The sequence below is a fragment of the Seriola aureovittata genome, chromosome 15 (genome assembly GCF_021018895.1).
Source record: "Seriola aureovittata isolate HTS-2021-v1 ecotype China chromosome 15, ASM2101889v1, whole genome shotgun sequence".
Taxonomy (NCBI): Eukaryota; Metazoa; Chordata; class Actinopteri; order Carangiformes; family Carangidae; genus Seriola; species Seriola aureovittata.
In genome coordinates, this window is record NC_079378.1 from 24582726 (window position 1) to 24599330 (window position 16605).

General features: G+C 42.6%; 1 protein-coding gene across 2 annotated transcripts in view; it reads left to right on the plus strand.

Moving 5' to 3' along the window:
• Window positions 1–1195: 1195 nt before the first annotated feature.
• The window catches only part of gabrb4 (gamma-aminobutyric acid type A receptor subunit beta4), a 53213-nt gene continuing 37803 nt past the window's right edge, over window positions 1196–16605 (plus strand). The window contains exons 1-2 of one of the 2 annotated variants that reach the window (XM_056398083.1): window positions 1196–2487; window positions 4371–4465. In XM_056398083.1, the coding sequence (XP_056254058.1) occupies window positions 2408–2487; window positions 4371–4465 (175 nt within the window). In that variant the 5' untranslated portion in view covers window positions 1196–2407. The remainder of the gene's footprint in view (window positions 2488–4370; window positions 4466–16605) is intronic. The other variant, XM_056398081.1, reaches the window with a different exon arrangement.

The window sequence follows — 16605 nt, forward strand, 5'->3', positions numbered from 1 at the left end:
TTTTCATTTAATTTCTTATCTTTCCCTTTTCTGTCAAACTTCTGTTTCCAGTGTCAGGCATGAACTTGTAGGATTGTAGTGTGTGATACTTTGCAACAGATGTAGTGTAACTACTCTCTCTTGTGATGCAACAAGTATGAGCAGTGCAGTCTGAATCTTGCAGATCATGTGACATTTATTGCTCACCCATGGGTGCCAGGTCACGGCCAGTCATGGTGTTACTTTATGATGTGCAATATGTAACTGTAATGCCATTGTATGTAAGATTTGCACATTATGCCAGTAATATGAAGGGGGGGGGGGGGGTGAAGAAGACAGCACTGTTAAATTGGTCATGTGCCATCTCTCTTGCAAAGCCACGGTAGAAATGCATAATTAATCCTCTTTTTGTTTTACATTGAGGTTCAAGTACGGGTGACACTATCTTCCAAACCAGAAAACAAAACAGAACTAACTGTTTCCTGCTCTGCCACTTCCTCTCCTGTTCATTCAGTGCTATGACATCATCCGTGGGAGGGACAAGCTGAATCTTCCTTATTTCTGGGTATGGAGGACAGCAGAGAATATTCAATAGCAACAATTGCCTGTTGGGTATAACATGTTCCAAAACTAAAAAACACAAGTGAGGCTATGGACTGATTGACTCTGTTGTTGGTCACAGTGCTTGTGGCCCTGACAACGATGATGGTGATGATGATGATGAGGAGGAGGAGGAGAACAATGATGATGAAGCAAAAGTAGAGAGAGTGATATCCCTGACCCCGCAGTTCTTTTACATGCATGATTGTAAATTGCGCCTCCCCCCCCCCCCCCCCCCCCCCCCCCCCCCGCCAAATTCATAGCAGAGATGGCTCCATGCTCCATCAGTTGCTGCCTGCTTTGTCCCACTGACACCACAGTGGTGACAGCATTGGGTCTACTCCTTTAAATGAGCCTTTGCGCATAGCCTTCGAATCACCACAACTGCATCAGTGCTGGCTGGGTTGCTTAGCAACTGGACAGCACAGAGATCCCTGAAGAAAACCTCCTCCTCTGTATATAACACAAGCCTGTGTGATTCTTGAATTGTGACGTGCGGGTGTTTGCAATTTCCAGTCAGGATGTTTATGTTTCAGATACAAAAGGAGCGAGTTCTGGCGTCTGAGGAGGAATGAAATCAGAATAAATAAATAAATAAATAAATAAAAGATTGCGCGTGTTTGTGTTGTGTACGCGCGCGTGTGTAAGTGAGTTGGTGCGTACGTGCGTGTCCCTGTGTGTATGTGTGTGTTTCAGAAATGTGGCAAAGTGGATGAAATACATGAAAACGCACCGGCACACACTCCCAGCATCCTAATGGGTTTCAGAGAGAATAGACAGACAATTCAGCGCGTGAACAGGCTGTCGCTAAGGAATTCACCTTAGGTGTCCCCCCCCCTTCTCCCCCCCAGCAGGACATTATTTTATTTTCAACTAAGAACTGAAGGAAAAAAAAGAAGCGGGAGGAAAGAGGAGAGCAGCTTTCTTCATCATGTCTCTTTGGACTGTTGCTTCTCTGTCATTTGTTCAGTGTTTGGAGGAGAAGACGAGCGGAGCACATTAACGTCATTTACCGCTGGACACTGGAGGCAAGAGGACTTTTCAGATGGGTTTGCATCTTTGATTTGAAAACCCGACGCTGTGATACATGCACTGGCGTATCAGGGGCCATCCATATTTCTCAGCATCTAATTTTTTCAGCAGAGGAGTGATATAGCCTGCTCTGACGTCTGCATCAGATATTACCCAGTGCTTTTTCAATGTGCATTTTCCCCTCAGTGACTTTGCGCTGATCTACATCATCATCATCAGCAGCAGCAACGGGGGAAAAAAGGGAATGAAGATTTCATTTTTCTTTTTTTTAAACCCACCGCTCCCCTTCAGCCCCTCAAATATCTTTTAACAACATCACGTTGTGGAATAGTCTGGCGCCGGAGCTTCGCTGGAACCATGCCTCTTCTGCAGATTTGGACTGGGAAATTTCATCCACCAATTTGATCACCAAGAGGCTGCTGCTCAGTCATTCATGCCAGTGTTTGTTTTTTTTTTTTTTTTTTAAGGGGAAGAATACTTGTCATCACTTTCTAAACTATTGTGTGTGCTGCTTTCCCGAGCAAGATGTCTGATCTTCTGGTGTTGGTCGAGGGGCTCTGTGACCTGCACGGATTTCCATAGCTGGGGAAAACAGCGGGGGCCAATTACCAGATTTTTAAAAAAAAAAAATCGAGAAGCCTGTTTTAATGAAGACATCGCATGCGTAGATGTAGGCGACTTTATTCGACATTTTTAAAAGGCAATTATTTTTTTGATTGCCAGTTTTTACTTTGTGCATTTTCGGGAGGACCACTGGACTGGTTGGATTAGAAACTATATCCAAGGATTTGTGGAGATGTTGGGTCGTCAAGAAGATAAATTATGTGGAATTTTCTCTGCTCTGGCGGCTTTGTCCTTCGCATGCTTTGTTCAAAGGTAAGAAAACGTCGCCAGGATTAAAATTTTTTTTTTTTTCACACCAATAGTTGTGATTACCGGTCAATGAAAAGCTGAGATCTGGCAAATCGCATTAACGGGGTACCCAGGCCTACTTATTAGGGGCAATGCTGCCGATATATGCTCTATTAGACGGCGCTGTGGCGCGCGCGAGCGTAAAAACATGCACGTGCACTGTATCAAGCCTATTGTGAAACGTAACCTACTCCCGATATCAAAATGGGGATACACATACATGTGTATTGGTTGGGGGCGACTCAGTATCACCCTACTTAAAAAGCCAGCCCTCAGCAGACTACAGCAGACTCACCCATGATCAGATGATCAGTCATTCGATCATCGATTGATTACGCTATGGTAAGCAGTAGATCTATGGATCTATACAGTGCTGTAGCCACTGTATAGATCCTGCAAACCGTCTTATATATTTCCTCTCTGGAAGCCTAAAGTAATATTCCCAGTCATATGATCATGTTAAGTGCCCATTTTATTGACCGGAACCAATAATCTCAGCAGGTCATCAGCTGCTGCTGCTCTCAGGACAGGAGGCAGCAATCACATTTAAATAAGATCTTGTAGGCCTGGTGATGTTTACAGTGTGAATCACTGCACAAGCCTTTATGATCATCATCAGAATCTCCTGATCAATCCCTTTATTGTTTTGTTGATGGAAGCACTGATGGCCTATATATCCCCCTGGCCCACTCTCCCCCGCCTGCAGTAACCCACAGCCTCACTTATGAGATGCGTGTGCTCACTGAGGACCGGGTCGCACTTTCTGACATTTTGATTCAGTCATAATTCCCCTGAACAACAGATGAGCGGGCGTGATCTCGTGTGTGTGTTCAGGTGTCAGTGGTGTTCTCACACGATGACGCTCTCAGGTGTCAGACCCACAAGTCCGAGCACTGGCCAGCTTGATGAACAGCTGCACTACCTATGAGCTAATTGAACAGTGCTTCCCTGACTGAGCCTAGGGCCAGTGCTCCTATCAGGGGAGCAATTTTAACCCACTTCTTCCCCTTACGCTCACTCCACCCACCCCCCACCCCCCACCCCCCACCCCCCACGTAACAAGAAACCTCAGCTGGAGAGCAGCTCCCGGTCGGGTGATGCAGGTCGTGGTACCACTGTTATAGGTGTCAGTCAGATACTGCAGACTATATGTTCCTCCTGGGGACAGTCTGTCTCCGGGCTCAGACCGGCGAGGCCTCTGACAGTATGATGGGAGGCTGTGTCATAACCCTGAGCTTATTTAAATACATGCACATGAAGTCTGGGCTCCTGCCTGAACAGGTCAGCCACAGAAACTGTGACACTTTCCACTTTTAATGCCGTTGTTTTGAAAGACTGGCATCAATAAAATGTTTGACAGGGGTGTCTTCATCACACCCGCTCCACTGATCAGATGGTCACGCTGTAGGTGGGGCTACAAGGCACATTTTTCAACCTTTATCATGACAACAACTCGAGAGTCAATGAGCTTTTAAAATGATGTCGAATCACGTCCAGTTTTGATTCAAGTTTTCCTCTCGCTGTTTGGTGCTGACAGGCAAGAACGCCAGATTAAAACTGAAGTTGAGAGTGAAAGAGACAAAATGTGACAGCTTAATGCTCACTTCACACGAACTGGGATGCATGAACTTATGTGTCGTTTAACGCATCCTAAGTCTTCTTCTCCCTGTTCCCATGTTGAGGCGAGGGCTTCCTCCTCAAAGGTAGCATTCATGGCATCAATGTTGAGAACAGGGAGTCAAGCGGAGTGGTAATTTGCAGGCTTCATCATACAGTAGGTGTGCTGTGCAGAAACAAAATGTCTATGTCTTTAAAATGGCTCTTAGACTTGTGGTTTGTGCCCTCAGCTCCTCCACTGGAAGCACCGGAATGTCTGTGGCCAAGACCACCGTGGACAAGTTGCTGAAGGGATATGACATCCGTTTAAGGCCTGATTTTGGAGGTACGTGTTGCGACTGCATCTGTTTTTTGTTTTGTTTTCTTGTCCGGGGGAGGGCTGGGGGTGGGGGGTGGGGGGTGGGGGGTGGCATGGGGGGGGCGGGGGTGGGGGGTGGAGACTCAAGCTCTGTTGTCGAGGGTATTTACAAGTCAAGGTTTGTACACAATGATATTTGTGAGTCATTCTGCTGAAATCTGTTGCTGAGTTTTCCTGTGGCAAAATATAGGGAATAGCTCTGAAGTGACTGTTACCATGTCATTACTGTGCATCTCTTCACATATCGAAGATGGCTGCTCCTCCAGATTTAGGACATACATGCAGAAGAGCAGAAAACACAGTAAAAAAAAAAAAAGAAATCACAAATTCACAAATAGTGAATGCATGATTTTAATACTTCTCTGCTTAGAGGTGCTTTACGGCCTCTTTGTATTATATAGCTGTGTTTGTGAGCTTGTGTTTTGCAGATCTGGGAAAACACTTTTGCCCCATTAACTTTTATTGGAAATTGTGCATCTTTTACATCCGCTCATTAGAATAATGGTATTTTGATAATTGCTGAAAATAGAAGGCGTGGGGGACAAGTCATTAGTGTATGTCATTTGGCTTGATTGTTTTACTGAAGCTCCTGAAGAACAATAGATGCAGTATAAAAATAGTTTGTCTTGATCTAGCCTGTTGCTAAGGGCTTAGCTAATTACAGGGATACTGTGAAGTTTGGAAGAATTTTGGGAGGAAAAAAGAAAACAATGTTTGTAAATGAAGTATGACACCTGTACTTACAATGTGTGGGGTCAGTTTAAAGAGGGTGTTTCCTATTTAGCATCTGATGCTTGGTCTGTGCGAGGCCGCTCACTGATGACGTCATAACACTGACTGACAGCCGCGCTGATGCTTCTAATTCAATACACTTTACAAGGTTGTAGCTATTAATTTCAGCACCAGCTTCATTGTTCCCGCACATGTACTCAAAAAGTTTGTATTGAGAAAAGCGTGTGGCCATAGATCACAGTTCCTGCCTGAAATAAGAAGAAAGGCGTGTTAACACAGGGTGACGATTTCACAAGAGCAAACAACGAGAAGAGAAAAACCCTGTACGCCTCGTGTTTAAGTCTTAAAGTTGCTCTTCTGTTAGTTTGTCAAACATTTCACTTGTTATTGAATTAAGATGTGACATTAAACTTACTGAAAAATACAGACTGTATTGAACGATATGCAGCCAGGTTACGTGTTAAACGGCTGGGCTACACTAAAAGAATTCATGAAGTGACACACGATACACGATGTTCATTAAAAACTTCACATATTCGTATTTAAGGTGGCACTTTCTTTTTGTTTTTCCTGCTAACTAACATAACATGTTCAGAATACTGAGCACATACATTCACAGTGTGCACACATAATTTATGATCATTATTAGATTCAACAGGTGCCATCTAAATGGTGCTTAGTGCGTATGAATTATTCACGGTATCTTTTTAAATTGGCTGTAGGCAGCAGCCTGTCAGTCCTGTGACTACACCACACTTGATGAGAATCAGAGCAAGCATTGAAAAACATATAGCAGGTGCGCCTCCTCATATAACCTTCCTCTGGTTGGCTGCTCTGCCAAAAACAGATGCTCTGATGAAGGCTTATGTGTCAAAGCACGTTAGCCTGATGTTAGCCATTGTAAAAGTATGTTATAGTCGAAGTTATGTCTTCATTGTGTTTTGGAGTGCTGATGTTTTTAAGATTCAGGAGGAAGGAGTTTTCATCGAACCCAGTCCTCCTCTAGACGTTAGGTATCGCTGAAAACTGTTTCAAAGTGGCTGTTTCTGTAACCTGACTTTTCCCCATGAATGTAACGACGCAGCCTCGTAGTTGGTGCTTGCAGATGTCAACTTTTTGTGTTTCTCTTTGGCGTTTTTCAAACTGTGCCTTAACAACAGTCGGCAAACTACATCAGAATGACTTTAAAGAGTTTGAACTCGTCTTTATTGTCCTCCTCACCAACGACAGTACAGCTCACCAGCTCTACAAATAATACTTTACGTCGCTTTACATTCACACATAACAACACAATGCAAAACACACCTGTTGTCCACAATTAACTATACATGAATTATGGACATGAGATTGGGTAAAAGATGCACAGATACTGTTAATTCCGTTTAAAGACGAAGGAGCAAATTGACTTTTATTACGCTCTCTCTGCAAGAAGGAAAGAAAAGGTCATATTCTTATTTTCAGTTTATACAGATATTGACAGAGTTGGTCATCCGTGTTGTTTCACTGTGTTGTGGTTCAACCACGTATCATCTCGAACAGCGAATGAATCAAGACAAATCATGCACCACTGTCACTTTGTGTCACTTTCATTGCTGTAAATTCAAAGCAAAAATGTCATGAAATGAAAGGGGAAATTCATTGATTTGTGTTTGTAGATTGAATTATTATGATCATCTACGCAGGTGTTTGTCGCTCAAACATTTGCTGGCTGTAACCTCCTATTGACTCGCAGCTTGTGAATTCACTGGAGTGGGTAGAGCAAGTTTTAAAGGGTGAGTGTCCCAGGCAGCGAGTAGCTGTGCTCTACCCTCAGGCCAGGGAGCTGTAGTCCATCATGTCTTGATATTTCCAACATCAGTCAGCTACTTCTGTCGTGACACAACTGCTGACGACCTTCAGCTCTCGAGATTCAACAAAGAGGGTTTTAATTTAGCACAGTTCTGGACACAGACTGTGCTTCCTTAGCGGTCGAGCCAACACCCACATGTGAAATAAAACCTAAGTCAGAGGTGTACATCAGTGGGAAATGCCCTGTGGTTTGAATGGTCAGAAACAGGTTGCCAAGGGAGATGCCATAGCATTTTACTGATGTGTGGCGGCCTCGCTGCCAGTACACACAGATGAAAAGCTCAGTCTGCAGTCGCTCCGTTCAGACCCTGCCCTCCTCTCCTCATTGATCGGAGAGCCAAACTGCATTTCAACATAACGGCAGCTCTCCCATCATCTGGGACTCTGCAGACCAGCTGCATTGTCATTTTTTTTTGCAACTATAGTTATTATTGCTATTTTGTTAAAAATTAAACTTGCAGACGAATTTGCAGATTTGTGATATTTTACCAACTAATGCATCAGTCGTAAACGGTGTGTCTGTTTTTTCTCTTTCATTATCTGTTTGTTTGGATCGCGGCCCTGGGTTGAAACCTCCAAGTTGCTCACAGTCACAGAGCTGAATCATAGACCACAACACCCATATGACCTGAATGATGCATTACAGATTCAGCAAGGTAACCAGAGCAGTGCAGACCTGCTGAACAGAGCATCAGTTTTTGAGGATAGCGCAGATGTTTCTAAAACACATTTTGAATCATTAGACCTCTCTGTTATATTAGCTCACTCTGTGCTCACATTGTTTGGAGTCATTTGATACGTGAGAGTGTAAAATTAAAACTGATACTACTACTGGTACTACTACGTGATCTAATACCTGAAGTGAAAGATGTACTGTGATTGGAGAAAGGAAACACGTGTTTGCACGACATCAACATGACGACTCTGTCTTTATGTTTCATTTTGGGAATGTGTGTTGGTCCCAAGCAAGTTTTAATAAGTTTTAGTTCATCCTGCATGAAACCAGCAGTTGGATCATGTTGATGGTGTTAGTGAAGAGAAAACTACTGCTTGGATGAAGAGACACCGGGACGCTGTGTGTATGATGTTCTACGTGGTCTTCCAACCACCAAACCTATGAAGCACTCCCTGACAGTCCAGAGGTACCGAGTTGGAGGCCTGTAACTTTTTTAATAACTTGAGTGTTATCATCATCAGTCAATAAACCCTCTAAATTTTACACACTGCTCCTTTTAAACGGAGCTTTTTGTGGCACAATTAACAAAGAAGAAGAACTGTTCATGCTGCAGTCTCACATTAACGTAGTGTCTGGCAACATGTGCCCAACCACTCGTCGCTTGTACCTTCACTCTGATTGGACCCTTGGGAGTGTCTTCTGAAATAGCCGGACCTTTGTCGTTACGATGAACATTAAGTTAAAGTTTAGGCACAAAAACAACCTGCTTTAGGTTCAAGTACCTCCTCCTGGTTGAACAGCCTTTGTCGTCATGGTTACAGTAATAAATATGTAGTTAAGGTAGTGGAACGGTGACGGTTAAAACAAACAATGAGAGCCCCCCCCCATGTGGACTTTGTCGCTCTTTACACTGCGTCGCGTCACTTCCTCCTTCCTCCCCTGCACCTGCTACAGGTTGTCCAACAGTAAAATGTAACTATGGGATGTAATGTAAGTGTTTTTTATAGGACAGTCTCATGTTATCACAACGTATCTGAACAAATACGCGATTAATCACAAATTAATTTCAGTTTCATTAATCGTTGTGCATCTGCACAAAATGTCACTGTAACCTCGTCTCCAGCGAACCCATTTTAAAAAATACAGTTTGTTCATATTTCCCTCCTCCCTCCATCTCATATCTCTGCTCCTTGTGTCGTTCACGCTGCCTGCCATGCATGCACTCACATTCGAGAGTGTTCGAGACCCTGCATGTCTCTGCATCAAATCATTATTTCTGTCAAGTTGTGCGCCACAACAATGAAATCACAACTACAAACACCGCTGTGGATAACACAGCCCGCCTTCGTGTCTACGCCACGCGCTTCCTCCGACGCACGGCTCCAGCACATACGTGATGTTATGCTGTGTGATGAAGTGGCTTTTATAAAAGTGATGACCCATAAAATGTATCTGAATAAATTTATTAGGTGGAGTAATGAAATACATGACCTAGCTAAATCAGTTTCATAAGAGGTTTATTAAATTATTAATTGTTCTCCCAATACATTTACAAATATCACATTTACCTGATTATTTGAATGATTTTTCTAAATAACAAAAACCTCAAAATGAATGTTTTATGGCTCTTTATTTAAAGCACAGTATGTGCAGTATATTGAGCTTTACAGCATGTTTAGTGTAACGTGACATTTCCAGATAAATCAAGTCTTTCTTCTGCCTGTGCAGCCGGTGTCTCCTCTGCTCATCGTCTCTGTGTGCATGAAAAGACTTCTTGTTTCCAGAATTAAAAATGCTGCCCATGGCCATGACACAGATGCCAATCACTGGATACTTTGTTTATCACAACAGCGCTGACGTCCTTTACTGATGCCGGTGAGGTATAGGCCAGTCGGCGTGTGGTCATGTGATCTATGGGAGATTACTTGTTTGCCTACGTGCTCCTCCTACAGGAGCCGTGGACTGTGCTGAGCGAGGTCTGTACCGCCGGGCAGGAGAAAGGGCAGGGTGGTCTGACACTCCTCCTCCCGGAGCATGGAAACTGGAAACATGTTGAATAATGAGCCACCAGTGTTCAGACTGGCTCGGGATTCTAACCAGAGAAATTCACTGTATTGATCTCGATATAAACGAGAAAAATCAGCAAACGAATGTGACGTCGGGTCAGCGGGAAGACGTACGAGGACGCGGCTCAGCTCTCACCTCAGTCTCACATTCGTCCTTCAGGGGGGACATATTTCACATCGAGCTGTCATCATCACGGGAGCGGGTTTTATGAGCTCCAGCTTCCACCATTAACAAAGCATGAAGGGTGACATGTCACAAACAAGGCTTCGGTCAGGCTGGGCTCAACATGTAGAAGAAAATATAGACAAAATAAAGAGTTTGTTTTTCTCCTTAAGTTGAATTAAAAGATTTAAAACACTAGAAATCATTTACCACAGGTTGGTTCAACATTATAATTGACTCAGTAATGGAGTTGAAACCGGTTAAAATCCACGTTTATCTTCTTTTCGTCGCCACAGAAAAAAACCAGAGAAAAAGTCTTTATCTCTGTCCATCAATTATAACAGAAAAGTCAACAAATGGTTTCATTTGCGTAACTTGGACAGTGAGGAGACGTTGGACCACTGCAGCTACCAGGATGGTCTCTATCTACAGTTACAGTCAGGCTGGGTGATGCAGTATTTTGTTGTTTGTCTGCAGAGGGAGTCTCTCCAACTGGAGCTGGAAAGTATGTGACACTAGGTGAAGTTTGCAGAAGCATGAAATACAATATTAATGTTTTTTTTATCTTATAAAACTAATGAGACGCTGCAGTGTTACACAAACATTTAATGAAAGATTTAAACCAGAATCAGTATTTATGAATTTGCTGCGTGGCGGGAGTTCACGTATGTTACAGCGTTGGTATAAACTGCTGTGGAAGTCGGAAGTGTTGTGTGTATGTGTGTGTGTGTGTGTGTGTGTGCTGTGGTGTGGTGTATTGGTCTGTTTCATACGATTCAGCTTCTTTGTGCTGGTTGTTGATTATCTCAGCATTTACATTGTCTCTCTCTCTCTCTCTCTCTCTCTCTCTCCTTCCTATACTGAACATGAAAAAATATTTTAGATTATCAGCACAAATACAGTTTGGTGATGCTTTCCTCAGCTACTCTGCTTCCTTATTTTGTCCTTGTCTGATGTAATAAGCAGTGATACTGGCTTAGTGTGTCTTAAATGGTATTCCGTCAATTGTGCAGCAGAGAGAAAATGAATTTCTCCGAGCATACTGTAGATGTGCATAAACAGGATGACAAAGAAACTGGAGAGCCTGTAAATGTCTGACAGAAGGTGCAGCACTGGGAAAATTTATGAAGTGTTGTCTATAGTGTCGCTAACCCTGCACATTTTAGAAACCCACGTGACTGCTCAGAGTCTGTTCTGTGATTATTCTGGATACCGTGGAATGAGCGGCTGCAGAGGTGGAAGTGGACGGGGGAGATTTTGTATTAATGAATGTTCACCTGTGAACCTGTGTCCTGTCCTAGAGCTGTATGTGAAAGTGACGTTGTAGCATTAAGTCCACTGAGAATAAAACAAAGAAGATGGAGGAGGAGACTGAGAGAGTCCCTGCTGGTTTCATTGTGTTTATCACCGCTAGGAAATAAAAGGATTTTGGTTGAAAAGCCTAATTTAAACATCCAACATGTCTCTGATATGAATCCTGGTCATTGTCAGTTTAATGGTGGATTCATCGACATCGACATCGACGTGGTTTAGGAACAAAAACGTCTTGGTTAGGTTCAGGGAAAGATCATTGTTTGAGTTAAACTAAGCACTCTGAGTGGTATGACTTTATCGTCATGGTAACAATAATAAACATATGGTTAAGATGCTGTTGGTTTTGATTTCATGATCCTGTGGAGATTCTGTGTTTGGTTGCTGTGACTCCAGAACAATGACAAATTAAACGTTGCTCCAAAAACACGTTTGAATTTTATGTTAAACGATTGAATAGAGGGAGAGAAAAAAAATGTTATTTAGTCTAAGAGTTTCACAAAATTCTGTTTTCAAATGTGCAGAATAAGTTGCTCCTGAGAAGGCAAAAAAAACGTCATATCATTAGAAAACAAAACAGACAAGTTTATTTGTTCTGCATCTTTCAACAAACACAAAAGCCATCAGATGATTTTATGGGCTGATATCGGCCCATCACAGATATGTCGCTATCAGCTCATATATTCTCCGATATGCGCTGATATGAATACTTTTATTAAGAAGCAATAATGCAGTGGAAATGCTCGGGTCAAGTCAAGTTATATAGGCAGCACTTTATGTATATTTGATCCTTTGCTTTCATTCAAGTTAATTATATATATATGTTTTTTATTATATTATTTTTCTAGTTGTTTTGTTTAATTCCTAGTGAAGTTTACTGTTTGAGTGCACTGATGTCATTTTAGACAATAAAGTTTATTGTTAACCTGTAAAATATCCTGCTTTCATTACATATCTTTTTCACAAGTGTTTATATACTGTATATATATCGGCCAATATATCGATATCGGAATCTTTTTACTCCCTAATATCGGAATCGGTATCGGCCCCAATGGTCCAATATCTGTCGGGCTCTAATTGGTATGTGGTTTGGATTTTGTGTGTTTGTTCTGTAGTGCGTGTAAAGTAAATATTAAACCATCTACAGTCCGGTCTAAAAGAGTGACTCCTCCATGAGAAGCTGGTCTCAGACCTTTGGACCCCACTGTATGTGTTTGTACTGGAAGCCTCAGCTGATGGGCAGATCAACAGTATGTTGAAAGTCATGTTGTTTCCATAGCTGCTCAGAATGTCATTCATGCCGCTGCACAACAGGACCACTGTCTCAACGCTCTGCTCTGCTGGATATTTATCACAATGTACTGTAAAGGAATCTGACATGAGCCTTTAATGGTTCCAACTGAAGGAGCATTAGCGTACATTTTTCAGTTTAACACTGACGACCATTAAATAGCACCAATAGGTGCCAGGGAGAGCCAGCCTCTCTCTGTGAGGCAGCATGTGGCCGTAACTGTAAGCACCTGATCTCTGGATATTGGCGGCGTTCATTTTACCGGTCTGATGCAGATCGCTGCCAGTTCAGCCTGCAGCCATGTCATCAAAGTATGGTCACCTGTCCCTGTCTGCCATATGCACCCTGGGTTTTACTGATCTCATTTTCCATTGACCCAAATGAGTCCCAGCTGCAGCTTGATCTTGTTTGTAATGGAAAAGCAGTAAATGTAGCCATGAAACTGCAGATCAGTTGCCGTGAGACTGGTGAGTAGAATAGACACTTAATTGACCGAATATGAAAGGGAAGCCGGGGCATGTGCGTAAAAGCAGGAGCTGCAGCACTTTACATCCAGTGTATAATGTTTTATACTGTATGTATGTCAATGTTTCCTTTGTGTCCGATGAGATAACAGACGAAATGCTGATGTTGAACATGACCGCTGATTGATGTGTGCGGGACATCAGATGCAACCTGCGTTTGGCAGCTGCAGCTATTAAATGATACATGGAAGTAGTTCTATCAAGACCAGCGGACACTTTTGCAATACTGAGGGCAATCTCTTAGTCTGTGCGCCGCCACATGTCAAATGGTGGGCTGTTTTGCATGCGGGCTGATAGCACAGGCCATCGTAATTCAGTCTCAGTGTAATGCCTGTTCAGCGCAAAACAGGAGTGTGTTGTCACAATCCCAGGATGGATGTTGGGGCATGTACAAGTGATATCTATCCTGATGAAGAGAGAACGCTCCGTGATTTATTGCAGGGGAAACACAGGAAAAATGCTCACGCTGGGCACTTTCCCCTTTTCCCTTCACTTAGATTTTCTATTTGAATTAAATGAGGTGTGTATGTCGGCAGGCAGAGGGGGGCAAGGGTGGTGAGAGATAGCATGCAGGAGAGGGGACATACTTCATCTTCCCATTCAAAGTGTTGTTTTCAGCAACTTTGAAACGAAGGAGAAAAATGCTGATAGAATTGCACCAATATGTATCGCAGTGGACTCCGAAGTACAAAACCCCAGGTCAGACACCGGTGAGGCTTCCTGCATGCGGGGCATTTTTTCCCCCTCTTTTCGTTCCGTGAGTCACTTTTCGAACCTGCAGTGATTGATGGGAGTTTTCCCCTTGACAGGGCCGGGATAGGCTAACCAAGGGCAACACGCAGCAGCTATCCAATTGTTTCACATAGATAAACAAGGAAAGAAATGCCGTTTACAGCATCTGGAGATAAATGTTGTCGGCCTCACTACCAGGAAGTGCGCTTAAGAGCCCATCTCATTATGGAGCCCCAACAGTCAGCGGTATCAAACACGAGCTTCATGCGAGGCTGGAGGAGAAAACAAGATGGAAGCGTGGAGATACTGTAGTCAACAACAGGAGAGAACTGAAAATAGAAAACTGGGATTTAGACTTAAGATCAGAGTTTTTAATAATAATAATTATTATTTATTGTTGCATCTTTTCCCACATTTACCAAGTCTACTGGACTATTATCCACAGGTTGAACCACTCTCTGCTGATACAGAAACATTCTGCAAAATAGAAAAAGATTTGATGTAATTTTAATCCATATGCAGCGTCATGTCTAAAATACGCACTGATAATTAGTGTGCTGATTGCTTTGATATAAGTGATACACTCATTTAAGGTCCTGAAATTCTCATTTCTAATAAAGTATCCATCAAAGTCATGTTTCTCGACTACGGGTAACCATGACAACGGTACATCTGCATCCGCACAGGCTATCGTATGATCACGGTGGAGCACTCTGAGGTGTTCTGGTGTAGAAAAATGACCTCAGCAACGTTTTGTGTCTCATCGCTCGGAAACAACATCAGCGACTGTGAACGTCGGAGCAGGAAATCGAGTGACGTTCACGTTCAAGTGGTTTCAGTCGCCAAAACCTTCACCAAACTTTAGTTGTTTGAATTGTAAGTAACATCTTGAAGTCAATGCGATGATCTGTGATCCGTTCTCCTGTGCGCTGCAGTAACAGCTGGGCTGGAATAACACGCCTTAACTTACAACAAGGTTCAAAACACTGAGCTTTGTCATCACAGGAAATAAAGAACTTATGTCGCTGGCGGTTTGTTGGCACTGTTTTTTAAGTGCATGCTTTCAAAAAATGATCCATTATTCAAGGTTTTTTTTTTTTTTGCGAGGTGGGTACATTATGGCTTAGACGTCGCAGCTTCACTTTGGCTGCTCTTATTGAGTCATCAGTTTCAATCAAATGCTGCTGTGCAAACACTGAACACGTGTTGTCACATCAAGCTGTTTTTCTGCTGATGCGGCTCATAATCAGATCGTGTCCAAACAGTTGCACCTCCGTACGTACGTCAGACATATGGTATCTTAATTATGAACTGGAACTTGATTTACTTCCTGCATAGTGTGGCGTTTATACCGTCTGGTCTCCATTAAAACAGAGGAATCCATAGAATAGAGCCATCCAGTTTGTCTACGAGGTGTCAGACATCTTCAGTTCAAATATAGACGTATGTATCTGACTGACTGACGCTGAAACTGACTCGAGTTTTCCTCTCGTAGCTCAACGCACTTCTGTTTCCCTCTGTCGCCGTCCTTCCTTTGAGTCTTTGAACACACACTCGCACACACTGTCACTTTTCTTTTTGTTTCTACTTCTTTCATTTGGTCTGCGTGACTTTATTTTGTTTTCCTAACTTTACGTTTATGCGTTTTGTTTTTGATATACTATTTTTTCCTTGTTTTTGAGTCTGTCATTTAGAGTCTGTTATTTCTCTCTCTGTTGACTCTTGTTTGTCTCGTCGTCTTTTCTTTGTTGTGTTTGAGGTGAGATGTTTTTTTTCTGTGTTTCTTTTTTTATCTCACCTCCACAATGTGACTTTCTCTGTTTCTTTGGTGTATCATCATTTCATGTGCAAATAAATGAACTCTAAACTGTAGATGGCGGTGCAGGAGAAGCAAAGAGTGCTACGTAGGGAGATTTATATGGGCAAAAAATAACCACATAACTTTGTCACAACTCTCATCTGCATCACTTACATCCTCCACTGGTCAACTTAAAGACAGTATCACATTCGTAGTATTCGTTTTGTCATTTTTGGTTATTTGCAATTTTGATGGTAGAACTAGGCGGATATGATGAAATGAACAGGCCGTGACGTTTGTTAAATGTAAAGGCAAAACCCAAAATCCATGGCATGTCACAAATTGAGATTTTCAAGGGGCATTTTGTGGATTTATTTGCTAACCAACATTAGCAAGATGACAGGAAATGAAGTGAAAGAGATGGAGTCTGACATGGAAAGGTCTTTGTCCAGACGTTGCAGTTCATTGCCGGTGCCTTAACTCGTGAGCTCCCAGCGCACCTCACTGCTTCACATGTCGGGGTCTGTGTTTGTCTTTAGTCTTAAATCATTCTTTGGTTTCTGTTTTTCTCAAAACAGCTCGAACGAACGAGGTGATTCAAAAATGTATTTGCCAACGATATAATCCTGTATTTCCTCACACGCACACCAGAGTCAGTGAAACGGTCACAAATTAATATATTAATAAAGAACTAATTCAGGAATCCTACTCTCCTGAGACACATTAGCCACGATCGTTGAGGAGGATCTACACATAATTACCATAGGTTAATATAATTATGCAGGCAGCTACAGCAGGACTTACCAATACATGGCGTGCCACTGACGTAACTGGGATTTACTGCACATGTAAGGTTAGTCAGGAGATTAGCTCTGAGACATGGCATCAGCTGAGAGAGACAAAGACAACTGTCCCCTCAGAAAAATAAATGTATATGATAACACGTTGAATGTCAAACCTAAACGT